At 36.2% G+C, this 14,647-nt stretch overlaps 5 protein-coding genes across 8 annotated transcripts; 3 read left to right on the forward strand and 2 right to left on the reverse strand.

Moving 5' to 3' along the window:
• The first annotated feature begins 1,238 nt into the window (after nucleotides 1-1,238).
• Nucleotides 1,239-5,170, forward strand: LOC9314426 (synaptotagmin-4). Its single transcript, XM_021025812.1, has 12 exons — nucleotides 1,239-1,420; nucleotides 1,490-1,598; nucleotides 2,001-2,102; nucleotides 2,394-2,444; nucleotides 2,809-2,929; nucleotides 3,134-3,252; nucleotides 3,351-3,449; nucleotides 3,546-3,626; nucleotides 3,722-3,807; nucleotides 3,995-4,220; nucleotides 4,315-4,479; nucleotides 4,550-5,170. Exons 2-12 carry the CDS (start codon nucleotides 1,494-1,496, stop codon nucleotides 4,925-4,927), a joined length of 1,533 nt encoding a protein of 510 aa, XP_020881471.1. The 5' UTR covers nucleotides 1,239-1,420; nucleotides 1,490-1,493; the 3' UTR covers nucleotides 4,928-5,170.
• Nucleotides 5,171-7,036: 1,866 nt separating this feature from the next.
• On the forward strand, nucleotides 7,037-8,807 carry LOC9312659 (F-box protein PP2-A13). The gene is made up of 3 exons (XM_021026386.1): nucleotides 7,037-7,708; nucleotides 7,801-7,919; nucleotides 8,154-8,807. Exons 1-3 carry the CDS (start codon nucleotides 7,382-7,384, stop codon nucleotides 8,578-8,580), a joined length of 873 nt encoding a protein of 290 aa, XP_020882045.1. The 5' UTR covers nucleotides 7,037-7,381; the 3' UTR covers nucleotides 8,581-8,807.
• A 296-nt stretch (nucleotides 8,808-9,103) lies between these two features.
• LOC9312660 (peroxisomal membrane protein 11E) lies at nucleotides 9,104-11,202 on the reverse strand. Of its 4 annotated transcripts, none has more exons than XM_021024669.1 (9): nucleotides 11,122-11,202; nucleotides 10,953-11,008; nucleotides 10,372-10,568; nucleotides 10,192-10,266; nucleotides 10,016-10,090; nucleotides 9,833-9,913; nucleotides 9,673-9,747; nucleotides 9,419-9,592; nucleotides 9,104-9,317 (listed from the first exon to the last, which is right to left on the reverse strand). In XM_021024669.1, the coding sequence occupies exons 3-9, from the start codon at nucleotides 10,561-10,563 to the stop codon at nucleotides 9,282-9,284; spliced, it is 708 nt and encodes a 235-aa protein (XP_020880328.1). In that variant the 5' UTR covers nucleotides 10,564-10,568; nucleotides 10,953-11,008; nucleotides 11,122-11,202; the 3' UTR covers nucleotides 9,104-9,281. The 4 variants fall into 4 exon arrangements, with proteins under 4 accessions (XP_020880328.1, XP_020880325.1, XP_020880327.1 ...); XM_021024666.1 differs by having other exon boundaries at nucleotides 10,372-10,571; XM_021024668.1 differs by having other exon boundaries at nucleotides 10,372-10,574.
• A 297-nt stretch (nucleotides 11,203-11,499) lies between these two features.
• On the forward strand, nucleotides 11,500-13,519 carry LOC9314427 (protein-ribulosamine 3-kinase, chloroplastic). The gene is made up of 9 exons (XM_021024665.1): nucleotides 11,500-11,654; nucleotides 11,845-11,998; nucleotides 12,104-12,194; nucleotides 12,286-12,360; nucleotides 12,437-12,525; nucleotides 12,619-12,737; nucleotides 12,818-12,958; nucleotides 13,034-13,110; nucleotides 13,221-13,519. The coding sequence occupies exons 1-9, from the start codon at nucleotides 11,567-11,569 to the stop codon at nucleotides 13,365-13,367; spliced, it is 981 nt and encodes a 326-aa protein (XP_020880324.1). The 5' UTR covers nucleotides 11,500-11,566; the 3' UTR covers nucleotides 13,368-13,519.
• Nucleotides 13,497-14,406, reverse strand: LOC9312661. The gene is made up of 3 exons (XM_021024670.1): nucleotides 14,298-14,406; nucleotides 13,994-14,197; nucleotides 13,497-13,921 (listed from the first exon to the last, which is right to left on the reverse strand). The coding sequence occupies exons 1-3, from the start codon at nucleotides 14,323-14,325 to the stop codon at nucleotides 13,614-13,616; spliced, it is 540 nt and encodes a 179-aa protein (XP_020880329.1). The 5' UTR covers nucleotides 14,326-14,406; the 3' UTR covers nucleotides 13,497-13,613.
• Nucleotides 14,407-14,647: the final 241 nt, after the last annotated feature.

A 14,647-nucleotide genomic window follows, 5' to 3' on the forward strand; every position in this document is an offset into this window, starting at 1 on the left:
CTCACTATTGGGCAGATTTGGGAAAATATATTAAACCCGCAAATAAGCGGGCCACATGGATTGATTCGCAGTGGGTCATCGGTTTTCATCCGCGGGTTGGCGGATCAACCCACATGATAGTATTTATTGATAAAAATATAATTTATTCAACATGTGGTAGTTTAAAAAACTTTTAATAAATGAAATTATAATATTTATAAATATAATGATATAAAAGATTATTATCTCTAAATTTTTTCTAATTTATTTATTTTAGTAGAATTTAAAATTTTGGTTACTCTAAAATTATTTAAACAAAATCCACGGATAACCCCGCAAATCGGCATACATTCGCGCGACGGATTTGTGTTTCATATATGCTACCCGCTGGTCGTGCGGACAGACTAACTACATGCCAAAATATATTTTGTCTATTGCAAAACAGGCTTAACGGGATGAATCAACTCGTTTTAACAGCTCTAATGGAAATATTATTTAGTCATACAACACAATGGAGTTTGGACATTGGAATAATAGAATATTTATCTTATTTGTTAGATGAGAGATTGAAAGGTGAAATATAATGATTAGAAAATAATTAATATTTTTCATGATTCACAAAATTTAATAAATATTTATCATCTTGTTGAATAATTCTAAAAATCATATTCAAGACATCTTTATAATTTGAAAATTAAACTTCTTTGGTAAGCTATAAGTATGAAAATACCATAATTTCGATTTAATCTAATTAAATTAAAATTAGTTACATATATTTTATATCTATTTAATTTACATGACCAAAATAAAAAAAATCTATTTAATTTATAAAATAGATGGTTAGTTGTGATAAATTTTCTAGAAATCTCTAGAAGCAAGTAAAATATCTTTAATTAATGATAACTGGCTAAAATAAGCAAAATTAATGAGAAAAACGTTGATTTTTATGGAATTAGTTCCAAAAGTATATGAACAAATATATTATACGTAATTAATGTATAATATTGTTCGGAATATGATTTTATAATTAGTTACCATAAGTACAATCAAATTTTATTTGATTTCCATAAACATTTGATTTTAGTTCGATTTTCATTATTAATTCGAATTTATATTTTAAAATTTTCAAAGATCCGATTTCAGAATTTCGGGTCAATTTTCTGATTTTGACCCGACTCATTTACATTTGCACTTTTCTTTTAATAGTATAGATATACAATCGCGATTCGAAAAGAACCGTTTCTAAATATCTCGCCTCGCGCATCATCCTCTTCTTCCCCATTATCTCACTCTCTCTCTCTCTCTCTCTGGCCTACCGAAAATACTTGAATGCATTCTTAATTTGTTCTGATTCTCCCACTTGACCATTCCCCTGACGATAAACTGTTGCCGACGCTTCTCGCCGATAACACAGACCTTCGATTTTGGAGTAACGGAAAAGGTTCCGATTGCATTCTTGTTTCGATTTCAAGGGTTTCTTCAAGTTCCTGATCGGTTGTTTTGGTTGCAGGAAAATGGGTTTGATATCTGGAATTCTGTTCGGGATTATCTTCGGCGTAGCTCTAATGGCTGGCTGGAGTCGTATGATGACTCACCGATCGTCCAAGCGAGTCGCCAAGGTTCGATTGATTCAATCTGCTTATTCTCCAATTGATTTGGTTCTAAAATTGATATACGGGGTTATATGAAGATAGATTCAGAATCTGGGATTTTAAATTCGTCGTGATTGTGTTGGATAGATTGGTTGTTTCGGTCTTTGGGATTAGCTGAAACGCGTAACTTATCAGTACCTACTTTTGTCTACTTATAGATTCGGCTTAGCAATTTCCTCTGCAACTTCTAATTATTGACAATAGTTAGTGTTCATCTGTTGATTCTACGTAGCGAGATGGTGGTTTACTATTTTGCTTTACTTGCTCAGTTTGAGGAGTCTGATCCTTCCTACGTCTGACATTAGTAGAGGATTTTTTTGTCCTTCCAATACTGTATTATTGACTATGTATACTCTTGCCTTCTGACAGGCAGTTGATATGAAACTTCTAGGCTCTCTTAGCAGAGATGATTTGAAGAAAATTTGTGGTGATAATTTTCCTCAATGGATATCGTTTCCAGCATTTGAACAGGTACTTGTCATCATTTCTCTTTTTTTATCTTTTCTAACTCAATGTTCATCTTCCGTTTTTGGGTGGTCCGTGGTCGACATGATTTCTGTGAGTCATTGAGTTTATAGAATTTTTTGCCTCAGTACTCTGATTGGAGAAATCTAGTTCTGGTTCCTTTATCTTTGAATTCAACAATACTTGATTTTGCGTGTCTCTGATTTTGGAACAGTCTAGTACAGTTTAACCACTCGGTTTCTCAGAAACATAGCAAAAATTTTAAACTGCAAACCTTTTGTTCCTTCTTTTTCTCAGGTCAAATGGCTGAATAAACTACTGAGCAAGATGTGGCCATATATTGCAGAGGTGAGATTCTAATCTTCTTGTGTTGCAATATTAGGTGTTTTAATTTCCCGTGTATGCGGTTGGAAGTTGGCTATGAAATCTTTAGCATGTTTACCCTGAATAATGGTAACTGAAGATATCCTAGGAAGAGTAGAGTTTTTATACTGTCAAGTTGTACTACAATGTCTGAAATTATTGAAGAAGAGTAAGATTTAGCTTATCTAGATTGGACTCGTAGACTGCCTTTTTTTGTTGCTGCTACACAAATACGAGTGTTTTTGGACACCTAAGATAGGTCCAATTTGTTGGAATGGAAAACACTTGCCACAATGCAGCTTGGCAATCAACGAGTGTAATATTCGTTGTTGTGTTGACTAATTTCCAGGCAGCAACTATGGTAATAAGAGATTCTGTTGAACCTCTGCTTGAAGATTACAGACCACCAGGAATTACTTCCCTGAAGTTCAGCAAATTGACTTTGGGTAACGTAGCACCAAAGATTGAAGGTAAAGTACGGTGGACAACATCATTTTTGTGATGGCTATCTTTCCCCTTCCATTGTTCAACCTTGTATTGTCCTATTATTTATTTGGGATGAGTTTCCTGCCAAATGCTAATGAATCCTTGTGCTTGGAAGAACATCATGCATTTGTCTCTTAGGTTAGTTTTGCTGTAAGCCTGAGCACATGCATAATTAATCATTGTTGCAGGTATTCGTGTTCAAAGTTTCAAGGAAGGTCAAGTCACAATGGATGTTGATCTTCGATGGGGTGGTGATCCAAATATTGTTTTAGGTGTTACAGCACTTGTTGCTTCCATACCCATTCAGGTTACTAGAGAGATATTTTAGTATATGTCGTTTAGGTTGTCTTTTGTGCCCAATAGAGATTGAGTATCTCTACAAACACTTGTTTCTGGCTGAAACAGTTGAAGGATCTTCAAGTTTTCACAGTTGCACGTGTTATCTTTCAACTTGCGGATGAGATTCCTTGTATATCTGCTGTTGTTGTTGCTCTACTTGCTGAGGTACACTTTTTCCTGTAAAGATCCAGAATAGATGCATTTTTCTTATATCATTTCTCCTGGCTTACAATGACCAACTTTTTATATGATCTCAACCAGCCAAAACCAAGAATTGATTACACTCTGAAGGCTGTCGGTGGAAGCTTAACAGCGATTCCTGGACTATCTGATATGATTGATGTAAGTTCCTCTCTTGGTAGGTCAAGCAGTTTCAAGAGGTTTTATTTGTTCCCATTTGGTCTTATACACAGCTTTTTTGCTTCTATCTCTGTTAGGATACTGTTGATACGATCGTCAAAGACATGCTTCAGTGGCCTCATAGAATTGTTGTTCCCATTGGTGGTATTCCTGTTGATTTAAGGTACTCATGTGTTCTGCTTGTTTTTCATTTGCCTTTTTTCACTCATAAATATTTTGCCTGCCATTGCCACTCTTTTGTCTTTTCTCCTCTTCTGATATAGTCATAGGATTGACTTGGGAAGGTCATGATACGTATTGAGAAAACACTATATAATTTGACGATTCTCTTTATTTTTCTTCTTTTTCAGTGATTTGGAGCTTAAACCACAGGGAAAGCTTATAGTAACAGTAGTGAAAGCAACTAACTTGAAGAATAAGGAATTGATTGGAAAATCTGACCCTTATGCTACCATCCACATTCGTCCTGTATTCAAGTATAAAACAAAGGCAATCGAGAACAATCTGAATCCTGTTTGGGATCAAACATTCGAATTGATTGCAGAGGACAAAGAAACTCAGTCCCTCACTGTAGAGGTCTAGAATCTGAAACATTTATGCTTCTTACTTGTTCAACTTTGCCATTGCAAACATTAACTAATTCTCTTCGTTCCATTAAAACTTTTGGCAGGTATTTGATAAAGACGTAGGCCAAGATGAGCGTCTGGGACTTGTGAAACTTCCCTTAAGCAGTTTGGAAGCCGGAGTAACAAAAGAACTGGAGCTAAATCTGTTGTCTTCACTTGATACTTTGAAAGTAAAAGATAAGAAAGATAGAGGAAGTATAACTCTTAAGGTATAGATGTTCCCTTGAATAAACGCAAAACTTTTCCTTTTCGCTGTTCCTAAATTAACTTGAATTGAAGGTACATTATCATGAGTTCAACAAAGAGGAGCAATTGGCTGCATTAGAAGAGGAGAAGAAGATCATGGAAGAAAGGAAGAGACTGAAGGAAGCAGGAGTGATAGGTAGCACGATGGATGCAGTTGGGATGGTGGGAAGTGGGCTTGGTGCTGGTGTAGGAATGGTTGGGACCGGGATTGGGGCAGGAGTCGGATTGGTTGGAACCGGAGTGAGCTCGGGTGTTGGGATGGTTGGTAGCGGTTTTGGAGCGGTCGGTAGCGGATTGAGCAAAGCAGGGAGATTCATGGGAAGAACAATCACAGGTCAGTCTAGCAAACGTAGTGGCTCCTCAACACCTGTGAATACCGTTCCAGAGAACGATGGTGCGAAACAGCAGTAAGTAAACTTTGGGTTTAAGCCATGATCATAACATCGTGGTACTCTCTAGTCATGCGATGCGACTTCGTTTTACTCTTTATTGTTTTTTTTATTCCTTTACCTCTCTGGAATTTGATATCTGGATTCACTGCAGTAATTTGTTTTCGTTGTGAGCTTTCAAATTCAAAGTCTTGTACAAAAGTCATTTGTTTAATCGTCCCATAAACAATAGATTTCCTGTCGTCAATGACTTGGTAGTTTAACTTTTCAGAATGTTATATTACGAACAAATATGTGTCAGACCTGCATATACTCTCACTGAAGTATATCTAAAACATGGTGCTAACATCATCGGTTAAGTTAACTAATAAAAAAACTGATTGATTGCAAGTAAATTACTCAGTTAAAACTTAAGTGTATATAATAAGCAAATTATAGATAAGTGGCTTTCACTATCATATATACTTTCAGATATAACGTCGTTCTCGGAGTTCTCTTTCAAAGAGACTTTGTCATATGTATAAATGCTAATACCATAAATCATGACGAGAAAATATTAGACTCAATAAACAAGAATCCCTAACAGACACAAGAGGAAAATCTTTCTTATCTAAGTTTAGATAACCTCACTCAAAAAATCTGAAAAAAGAATCTACATTAAAATACAAACAAAACAAAAATTTGTTAACGCCAATAATTGTATATTTTTCTTTTAAAGCTTTGAACTATTTCAGAAGATCAAAGTTGATGATCAACAATATCTCTTACGTTTGTTGATATTATCTACTTATTGAAATTTGAAATCATAACAAATTAACAATATCTGGAGACTGGGACGAGAAAATTGGATGACGTGTTAACACGAGCCTATGACTTGGATCCACATAAGCCTGAACTGTGGGAAGTTCTAAACTGTGTACTGATTGGTTGATACGTAAGCCAAGTGGATAAAGTGTCCCGACCACAAGACCCGACATGATTTACTTATTTTACTCGTAAATAATTGCATTAAGAAGTGGCCACATTATGAAAATATAACCAAAAAAATGAATGATGCATGATTAGTTAAAGCAATTTGCTATTGTTAATTTGCTATTACTTTTTCTTCTAACTGATGTTTTTTTTTTTCCTAACTAATGTTATCATACGGAAGCATTCGATCAAAAGCACATTAATTATGTCATCACAATATTATATTTTTCCTTCTAATCTAACAGACCCTGATCAGTTCACAAGACTGATTCCAACATTTGATATGTACTGTATCAATTTTACCAAGCATGCTACATATTAAATCCATATTATCAGTCGATCGGCTACTTAATACAATAACGAAAGTTCATTCAAAACTTGCATCGTATCGCATGGGATATGAATATCTAATGATTTTATTTTTCATTTTAACTATCGACGGACGAGAAGTAGAACGTTCCTCAATATTATACTAGGTATAGTTAAATACATGATATTACTTAGCTAAATATAATGAGTCCGATTGGTAACTAAAAACTGTATAAGTTTTTTAGCTGTTAGCTTTACCGGAATAGTACAAAACTGTATGAAAGAGCTGTACGAGAAAGCTGTAAAAAAAACTGAGAATAAAACTTTTAGTAACGCTTTTGATAAAGTTTTTGTGAATAGTAAAAATAAAAGTTGTACAACTTGTAATACTTTTATTTGATCACCAATCAAACCCAATAAATATTTATAAATCCAATTATATATATTCATTCGAGTTCCACCGTTATTAGATGCTCTTGATCAGTGATCACCGCAGCCAAACACACCATATCCACAACTTCTTGCTTTTATAAAATAAACAACAAGAATAAATGGATAAAGTGGGCTCGAGTCGACCATGGTCCATGTATGAATAAGAAGATTCACCAACTTAAAATATTTGTGTTAATTATATCCAATCAAACAAAAACTAAAACTGTTATAATTTTAAGTTACTATTAAGTATTAACCATATAAAACTAAAAAAATTCACTTTAAACAAAAACTTGGCCAGGTGTTTTGGTTAAAAACTCCCTATCCCCACCCAGGTATTGACTACAACACGTGTAATAATGCACTTTAAACCAAAACTATTAGGCCAAGTGGCCAACTTTTGATCACTTTATCTGAACCCGACCCGACCTAAACCGGACCACGAGTACATACACACATCTTCAGATGTAGTAGATACGTATAGTACACTGCAGGATTATATAATTGTTAGGCTCAGGAGAATTGACCTTTGAATATTTCATACGGTTAAAAAAATTCTTCTATATAAACTGAAGATGCTTTGAATATTTGTATTCTCTGTGTATGTTCAAAACCGTATAATTAACAACCAAAAAAAGAAAGCTTCCTTTATTTGTTTTTTTGAGTTTTCGTTGATCGATTGGTTAATTCTGTCATATCAATTTGTTCTCGATTCTTCGCGGCCATGCAAATTTAATGTTTTCGTTTGTTTTTGGTGGTGATTATGGGCGCGAATATCTCTGGAGGTTTGACGGAGTTTGACCGGGACGGTGACGTTTACGCGAGGAAACCCGGATTGGTGGATTTACCGGAGAATTGTGTAGCGTTGATTATGATACGGCTTGATCCACCGGAGATTTGTAGGCTTGCTCGTCTCAATAGGATGTTCCGTCGCGCTTCGTCAGCTGATTTCATATGGGAATCAAAGTTGCCTTCGAATTATCGTGTTATTGCACACAAGGTGTTTGATGAAATTACTCTGAGGAAATTAATTAAGAAAGATCTTTATGCTAAGCTTAGCCGGCCTAATCTCTTCGAAGATGGCACAAAGGTTCGAAATTTTGTTCCCGTTGCATCTTTCTCTTTAAATCTTAGAAAAAGAAACAAAATTTTCTCATTTTCAAACTTTTTATGCTTGAGCAGGAATTGTGGATAGATAAGAACACGGGTCGTCTTTGTTTATCTATTTCTTCAAAGGCACTAAGGATTACTGGAATTGATGATCGGAGATACTGGAGTCATATCCCAACCGATGAATCCAGGTAATTCAAACTATAGATTAACGATCAAAGGTGTGGACTTTTCTTTGAAATTTCATCAGTTTGACTATCTTCTTGTCTTGTTTAGACTCTGGTATTGTTGACCATCTTGTTAGTTTCAACTAGATTACATGGTTTTAATTGATAGAAAGCGTTATGTTGCTTGCAATGAGCTTGTATCCCAAATCTTGAATTACTTGTGATCAATGAGTAATCTCTTCCAATATGTATATGCAGGTTCCAGTCAGTTGCTTATGTTCAACAGATATGGTGGTTTGAAGTAGGAGGAGAGTTTGAGATCCAGTTTCCATCTGGAACATACAGTCTCTTCTTCCGTATCCAGCTCGGTAAAACATCGAAGAGGCTTGGAAGGAGGATCTGCAACTCTGAACATATTCATGGATGGGACATAAAACCTGTGAGGTTCCAGCTCGCCACTTCAGACAACCAACAAGCTGTTTCATTTTGTTATCTGAATAAGAACCCTGGGAGCTGGAGTCACTATCACGTTGGAGATTTCAAAGTGACAAATCCAGATATATCAACCGGAATCAAATTCTCGATGACTCAAATCGATTGCACTCACACGAAAGGTGGGCTATGCATAGACTCTGTTCTTATATTACCTAAAGACTGTGCAAAAGAAGTCATTGGATCACAATAGTTTTGTAGATATAGAGTGAGAGATTGTTGTAAAGGGTGAGAGAATATTTTTTTCAGTGAAACATTCACTATACTCTGCTTTTTTCTTGATCTGGGATGCATTCTCAAGATGAATCTCAGATCTGGAACTTGTGTACACATAGTTGGGTTGTCTCTAGTTTTGTCTGTAGTGATTGTAAGTACAAGTTCTCCATTCAGAGATTATAACACTTTTTGCTTCTTCTTTTACCGCAAAAGTTGATGAAAACATGAATATTGAACATGGAATGCTTTCCTCTCTACTATGTAGAAACAGAGTCTTGTTCAAAATGAGAAAGTACACAAAATTCTCAAGCTCAGATTGATTGAACTCACATATAAGATGGCTTTATGCATAGACTCTGTTCTTAACTTCTTATATTACCTAAAAATAATGTGCAAAAGAAGAAGTCACTGTTTCAGTAAAACATTCATTACTATGTAGAAACAGAGACTTGACCAAAATGAGAAACAAACACAAATTTCTAATCAAGAAATCTTGAGGATGTATAATAATTAAAAATCTTATTATAAAAATTATCAATATTCTTGCAAAGGAGTATAAGAGCAGCAAATTCATTCAAAGGAGCAACATAGACTCCTTAGAATACCTGAACACAACAGGTTTACTAATGAATATGAAACAATTATTCTGAAAGTCTAGAGAACAAGTTTCTTCTGTCTTCATGGTGTCTTCAACTTGGGGCGCGACGGAAGCAACTGTGTGGTTACAGAAGAAAAAATGGAGAATTATTTTAGAAATCGGACAAGGATGAGAAACTGGAAGTGGGTTTGTGGAAAGAAAGAGAGCGAGAGTTTACCTGATAACAAGAGATAAGTGAGGTGGTAAACCCGAAAGCGCCAGTGACACGAGGACTAACCGTCTTTGGAGCTAATTGAAGGAGACCAATGGCTACAACAATGTCCATGCTTGATTTAATCAAAGCTAGAGTTCTGTCGTTTGATTTCTGACGCTTAGCACGATACAGCTCATCCTGCGTTTTTTACAAAGAGAATGAGTTTATATAAAGATATAAGAAGAAAGATGAGAGAGTTTACAGAGGAGAGTTTTTACATGATGCTTTTCGTCATCTTTGAGTTCCTTTTCCATCTTCTTCATAGATGAAGAGAGCCTTCCAAGCTCACCAATCTGATACACATGAGAAGATCAGGATCAGTATTTATGTTTATACGCGGGCATATCAAAATGTCGAGAAAGAGGAGACTAAAAATACCTCGACTGCACTTGTACAAACGGATGATCCCAGCCAGCAGAAAAGTGATATACGTCCAAGCAATTCAGTTCGTTCTTTGTTCTGCGATGCGATTGAACAAGAATGTTTAGTCACTTAGCAGAGAAAATGAACATCAAAACTTCAATAGACCAATATAGATTGTTTGCTTTAAACTTATCTCACCTTATATATGCCGGATCTACCAAGCCAGACGATTTGATCAAGAAACAAGAAGGTAGACAAGAGAGCATTCTTCGACTGAAACGGTCAACCAACAAACAAAACCAAAAGTTAAAAAGATTGAATCAAATCAAGATAAGAACAAATGTTGTAAGAAATCAATAATCTCTTTCTGGCACCTTCCCGAGTAAGACAAGAGGAAGCGGTGTTCCTTTAGGCACGGGGCTGATAAGACCGTGAAAATCATTGACAAACTGCACATTTGTAATCATTTTTGAATCAGATAACAAAAAAGTTGCAATCCAATATAAGAAGGCAAGCAACAATGAAGTCAAAACAAAGATAGAAATCGAAAAAACCTTGAAAAGACGGAAAACTTTTCGAGCCAAGCTGGTGTTTTTGTCAACAGTTTGAGCAGTACCAGGTTGCCCACCGCTCAAGAATTTGGAACCATACTGGATAGCTCTGCATATCTTATCTCTAGCCTCAGCTTTGTTCAAATAGAGAACAATAAGAGCAAGCTCGGCTCTGGACAAATCTAGTGTAGTCATGCTTTCTTCTGTCAAAAAACCAACAACACAGAAGCCAAGATTCATTCAACACACTTCTTCATGAGCTCAAAGCCTCAAAACTAAACTATGAAACAAAATCTAGAAACAGAGTTGTTCCCTTGTAAATTAAACCCAAAAAACGTCAAGAGCTATAGCAAGATTCACCCTTTGAATAAAGTCAGCGTTTGATTAATAAGAAACATAAGAAAAATGTTGGCTTTGATCAAATTCAAGCTAGAACATTAACTTCATCACCAACCACAAAGACTTAAACACAACAAATGTAATTAGCAAGTATACAAAATGAAAAAGAACGTCAAATCTAAGGCATGTGAAACTTCAAAACATTCCAACATTAAAAAAATTACAGAAATTGGGATGCCATTTACCTAGATGATCACGATTACGACGACCCAGGAGATGATACAATTGAGAGCAATTCAGCCTTCAAAAGACGCAAAAACCCAGAAAGATTATAAATAGAAAATATCAAAATTTCGTGTAAGTGGATCCGAGATTTATTGCCTTTAGAACATGGTAAAGCTTAGCTGTTCTTACTTATAATGTCAAATTATCTTCCTCGTTTTGTGTCATCGGAGATAGAAACTATCTGATAAAGGCGTGTTTGGTCATCTCTCTTTTTTTATTTCTTTCTTTATAAATAAACCAAAACGCATCGTTTCAATCAACCATCTAATCTCCTGATCGTTTCATTTCTAACCGTCGATAAGTTCCGTGTACGCCACCACAGGCCTCATCTATACGCGCGTGTGATACACACGTGGCACACTTATCGAGGAAGGAGAAAACCGCCAAGTAAACGCAGCGTTTTGTAGAATTAATGGGCCAGGCCTTGAGAAGCCTTTTTTGAAAAAAGTTGGTTCTGAAGTTAAACAAGACAAGGATGAAGATAGTGTTGTGTCCAAATAGTCCTCGAAAGAAGCTTTGACGGGAAATTGAATAACGGCCACATGAAGAGTTACCAAAGCCGGAGAAGAAGAATATGGCGGTGGCGTCTCTTAGTAGTTGCTTCTCTGCTCGACCAAATCTTCTTCTTTGCAACTTATCTCCTCGACCCAAAATTTTTGCTAGTAAGTTATCTTTAGCTTATGTTGGTGTTGGAGGAACAATGTTTTGCTATAAAGGAAGCAAATTACGAATTCTGAGTTTCTCTGTTCTCAAAAGAGAAAATTTTAGTTACTGTTTTGATTCATTCGAACTAGTTTCATCCTATGTACTTGATGGGTTTCTTACTATTTGAATTTTTCATTGTTTGGTTAGTGGCTGCAATGAGTGAGGATCCAATTCGTGAATGGATTCTTACACAAGGAAAAGCGACTCAGATCACAAAGATTGGTTCTGTTGGTGGTGGATGCATTAATCTTGCAAGCCATTATCACACTGATGCTGGTTCTTTCTTCGTTAAAACTAACAGGTGTATAAAAATGTGTCTTGGTTTTAGTACTTTTATGGGTTTATTATCACTTGACCATTCACAGTCAGACTTTTAATGTTTTGTTGTTTGTAACACTGGTTTTAGGAGTATTGGACCTGCCATGTTTGAGGGAGAGGCTCTTGGTCTTGAGGCTATGTATGAAACCAGAACAATCCGTGTGCCTAAGCCACACAAAGCAAGTTTAATCTTTCTTTTCCTTTGGCGTAGATATATTATCTCTTTGTTGAACTCTCTAATCATAGATTCTTGTTTATAAGTGTTAACAGGTTGGGGAATTTCCTACAGGTGGATCTTATATAATCATGGAATTTATAGATTTTGGGGGATCAAGAGGCAACCAGGTGATAATGATGAATCTTAACTATGAGCCAATGTTAAGTACTTCAGTTTCATGGGTTCATGGTTACTAGTCATCAGGCTGAATTAGGAAGGAAGCTCGCTGAGATGCATAAAGCCGGGAAATCTTCGAAAGGCTTTGGCTTTGAGGTTGACAACACTATTGGCAGGTGGAATGAATCCCATTTTCAAAAATCTTAGTCCCTTTGATTTGAGTTTCTGTCTTCTCTCACAAACTTAACGATGCAATGTGCCTATTTTAGTACCCCGCAGATCAATACTTGGTCATCGGATTGGATTGAATTTTATGGTGAGAAGAGACTGGGCTACCAGCTTAAGTTAGCTAGGGATCAGTATGGTGACTCTGCAATTTATCAGAAAGGTTTCTTTCTGTCTTCTCTGTCGTTATTAACTTTGTGAGGAGATATTGGTTTAGTAACATCTGAAAATATATTTGAACAGGTCATACACTGATACAGAACATGGCATCTCTCTTTGAGAATGTTGTCATAGAACCATGCTTGTTACATGGTGATCTCTGGAGCGGGAATATCGCATACGACAAGAACAGCGAACCTGTCATTCTTGATCCTGCCTGTTACTGTATAAACTTTCTTTCATAAGTTCTTAGACATATTTACCATTTTCAAGAACCGTCTTGATCTCATTCCTCCGTAGATGGGCATAACGAGGCGGATTTTGGAATGTCGTGGTGCGCAGGATTTGGAGAATCTTTCTACAATGCCTATTTCAAGGTTCTCTTCCTTTTCTCTCAGAGTGTCTGTATCAACTAAATTAAGTTTAAAGGTTGTTTGTTTATAATTATATTAGACAGCTGATGTTTTGTTTCTTTGACTTTCTCAAGGTAATGCCAAAACAACCGGGATATGAGAAGAGAAGGGATCTGTATTTGCTCTATCATTACTTGAATCATTATAACCTGTTTGGCTCGGGCTATCGATCATCTGCAATGTCGATCATTGATGATTATCTGCGGATGCTCAAAGTTTAAGATGAGGAGGGAAGCTGCTGCTTATAGGCTTTCTTTTGTGTGTGTATATGCTTGTTTGTGTGTTTGGTGTTATGTAAGGTGTTATTTTTCTTCATGTAAAACCCTAAAACAATGGTTTATACGAAGAAATATGGCTAATACATGTTTAAATCGATGATCTGGTTGTACATAGGGTGACAATGGAGAGAAGAATTCACAATCGATTTTAAACATTGTCAAATACTAACTAGTAATAAAAGCATATAGTTAATGACAAGAGTTACTAAGGTCTGGTTCTTGGGTTTTGGTAATAGGGTCTCCTCCAGCTGAGAGACTTTCCCAAATCCATTCATCGGTGATAATCTCGTCCAAAGGCTTTCTGCAGTTGGAACATCTTTTGTGTGCGTTTTCTGGCTCTGCTACGAGAATGTTGAAATTCAAGTTCTTGTACATTATGAGAGAAGAGGCGAACTCAGTGTTGTCTCGTGACATTACCATCAAAGTTGATTTACGATTGTCAAATCCCCAGCAAAAGAAATCATTCCCCATCCTCATATATCTCGCTCTTGCATCTCCTGAAACCATCAACAGAGATCTCTAAGATACGGACATAGAGTAAAAGAGAAAGAGAAGAGCAAGTGTTAAACCTGCGGGTAAGAACATGATATCAGCGAGGAGAAAGTCATCCTTGAACTTATTAGTCTTCTCACCATAAACTCTGATTGAAACATTACAAGGACGATAACCCTTTTTCTCAAGAGCTAGTTTGATATTCTCACAAACCATAGATGGCTCCATACCATCAGGGACTGGGCATTCCTCCACGTCCCAGAAGACGCCTACCTTAGTCTCTGTCAGCAAAGGTTTTTAGAAAACGGAGAATGCATTACAAATCAGCATCGACAGAATTCAATTGATTACAACGACATGATAGAGAGAAAGAGAGCTGACCCGCATTTTCGCTGGTCAAAGAAGACATGGTTTCGAGTGACCTAGACTGAGATCTTCTTCTTCTGAACAAAGCTGACAACTTTGGTTCCTCCTCTAGGACAAAAGTGAAATTGTTTCCGTATTAATTGTGAAAGGGTTAGTAATGGGCTCTGGTTGGGCTTTTAATAAATGGTCCCGGAAATCGTTTTATAAAGAGGTTGCATTCTGTACAACGAAGTTAATGGGCTCTTGTTGGGCTCTTTTGAATGTGTATGTGTTGTACTAGCCTACTAGGGTCTGCTTATTCAAATACTGAACAACGCATAGTTGCTCAAAACATGAATACTGAACATAGAATGCTTTCCTTTCTA

Source organism: Arabidopsis lyrata (genome assembly GCF_000004255.2).
Source record: "Arabidopsis lyrata subsp. lyrata unplaced genomic scaffold ARALYscaffold_5, whole genome shotgun sequence".
NCBI lineage: Eukaryota > Viridiplantae > Streptophyta > Magnoliopsida > Brassicales > Brassicaceae > Arabidopsis > Arabidopsis lyrata.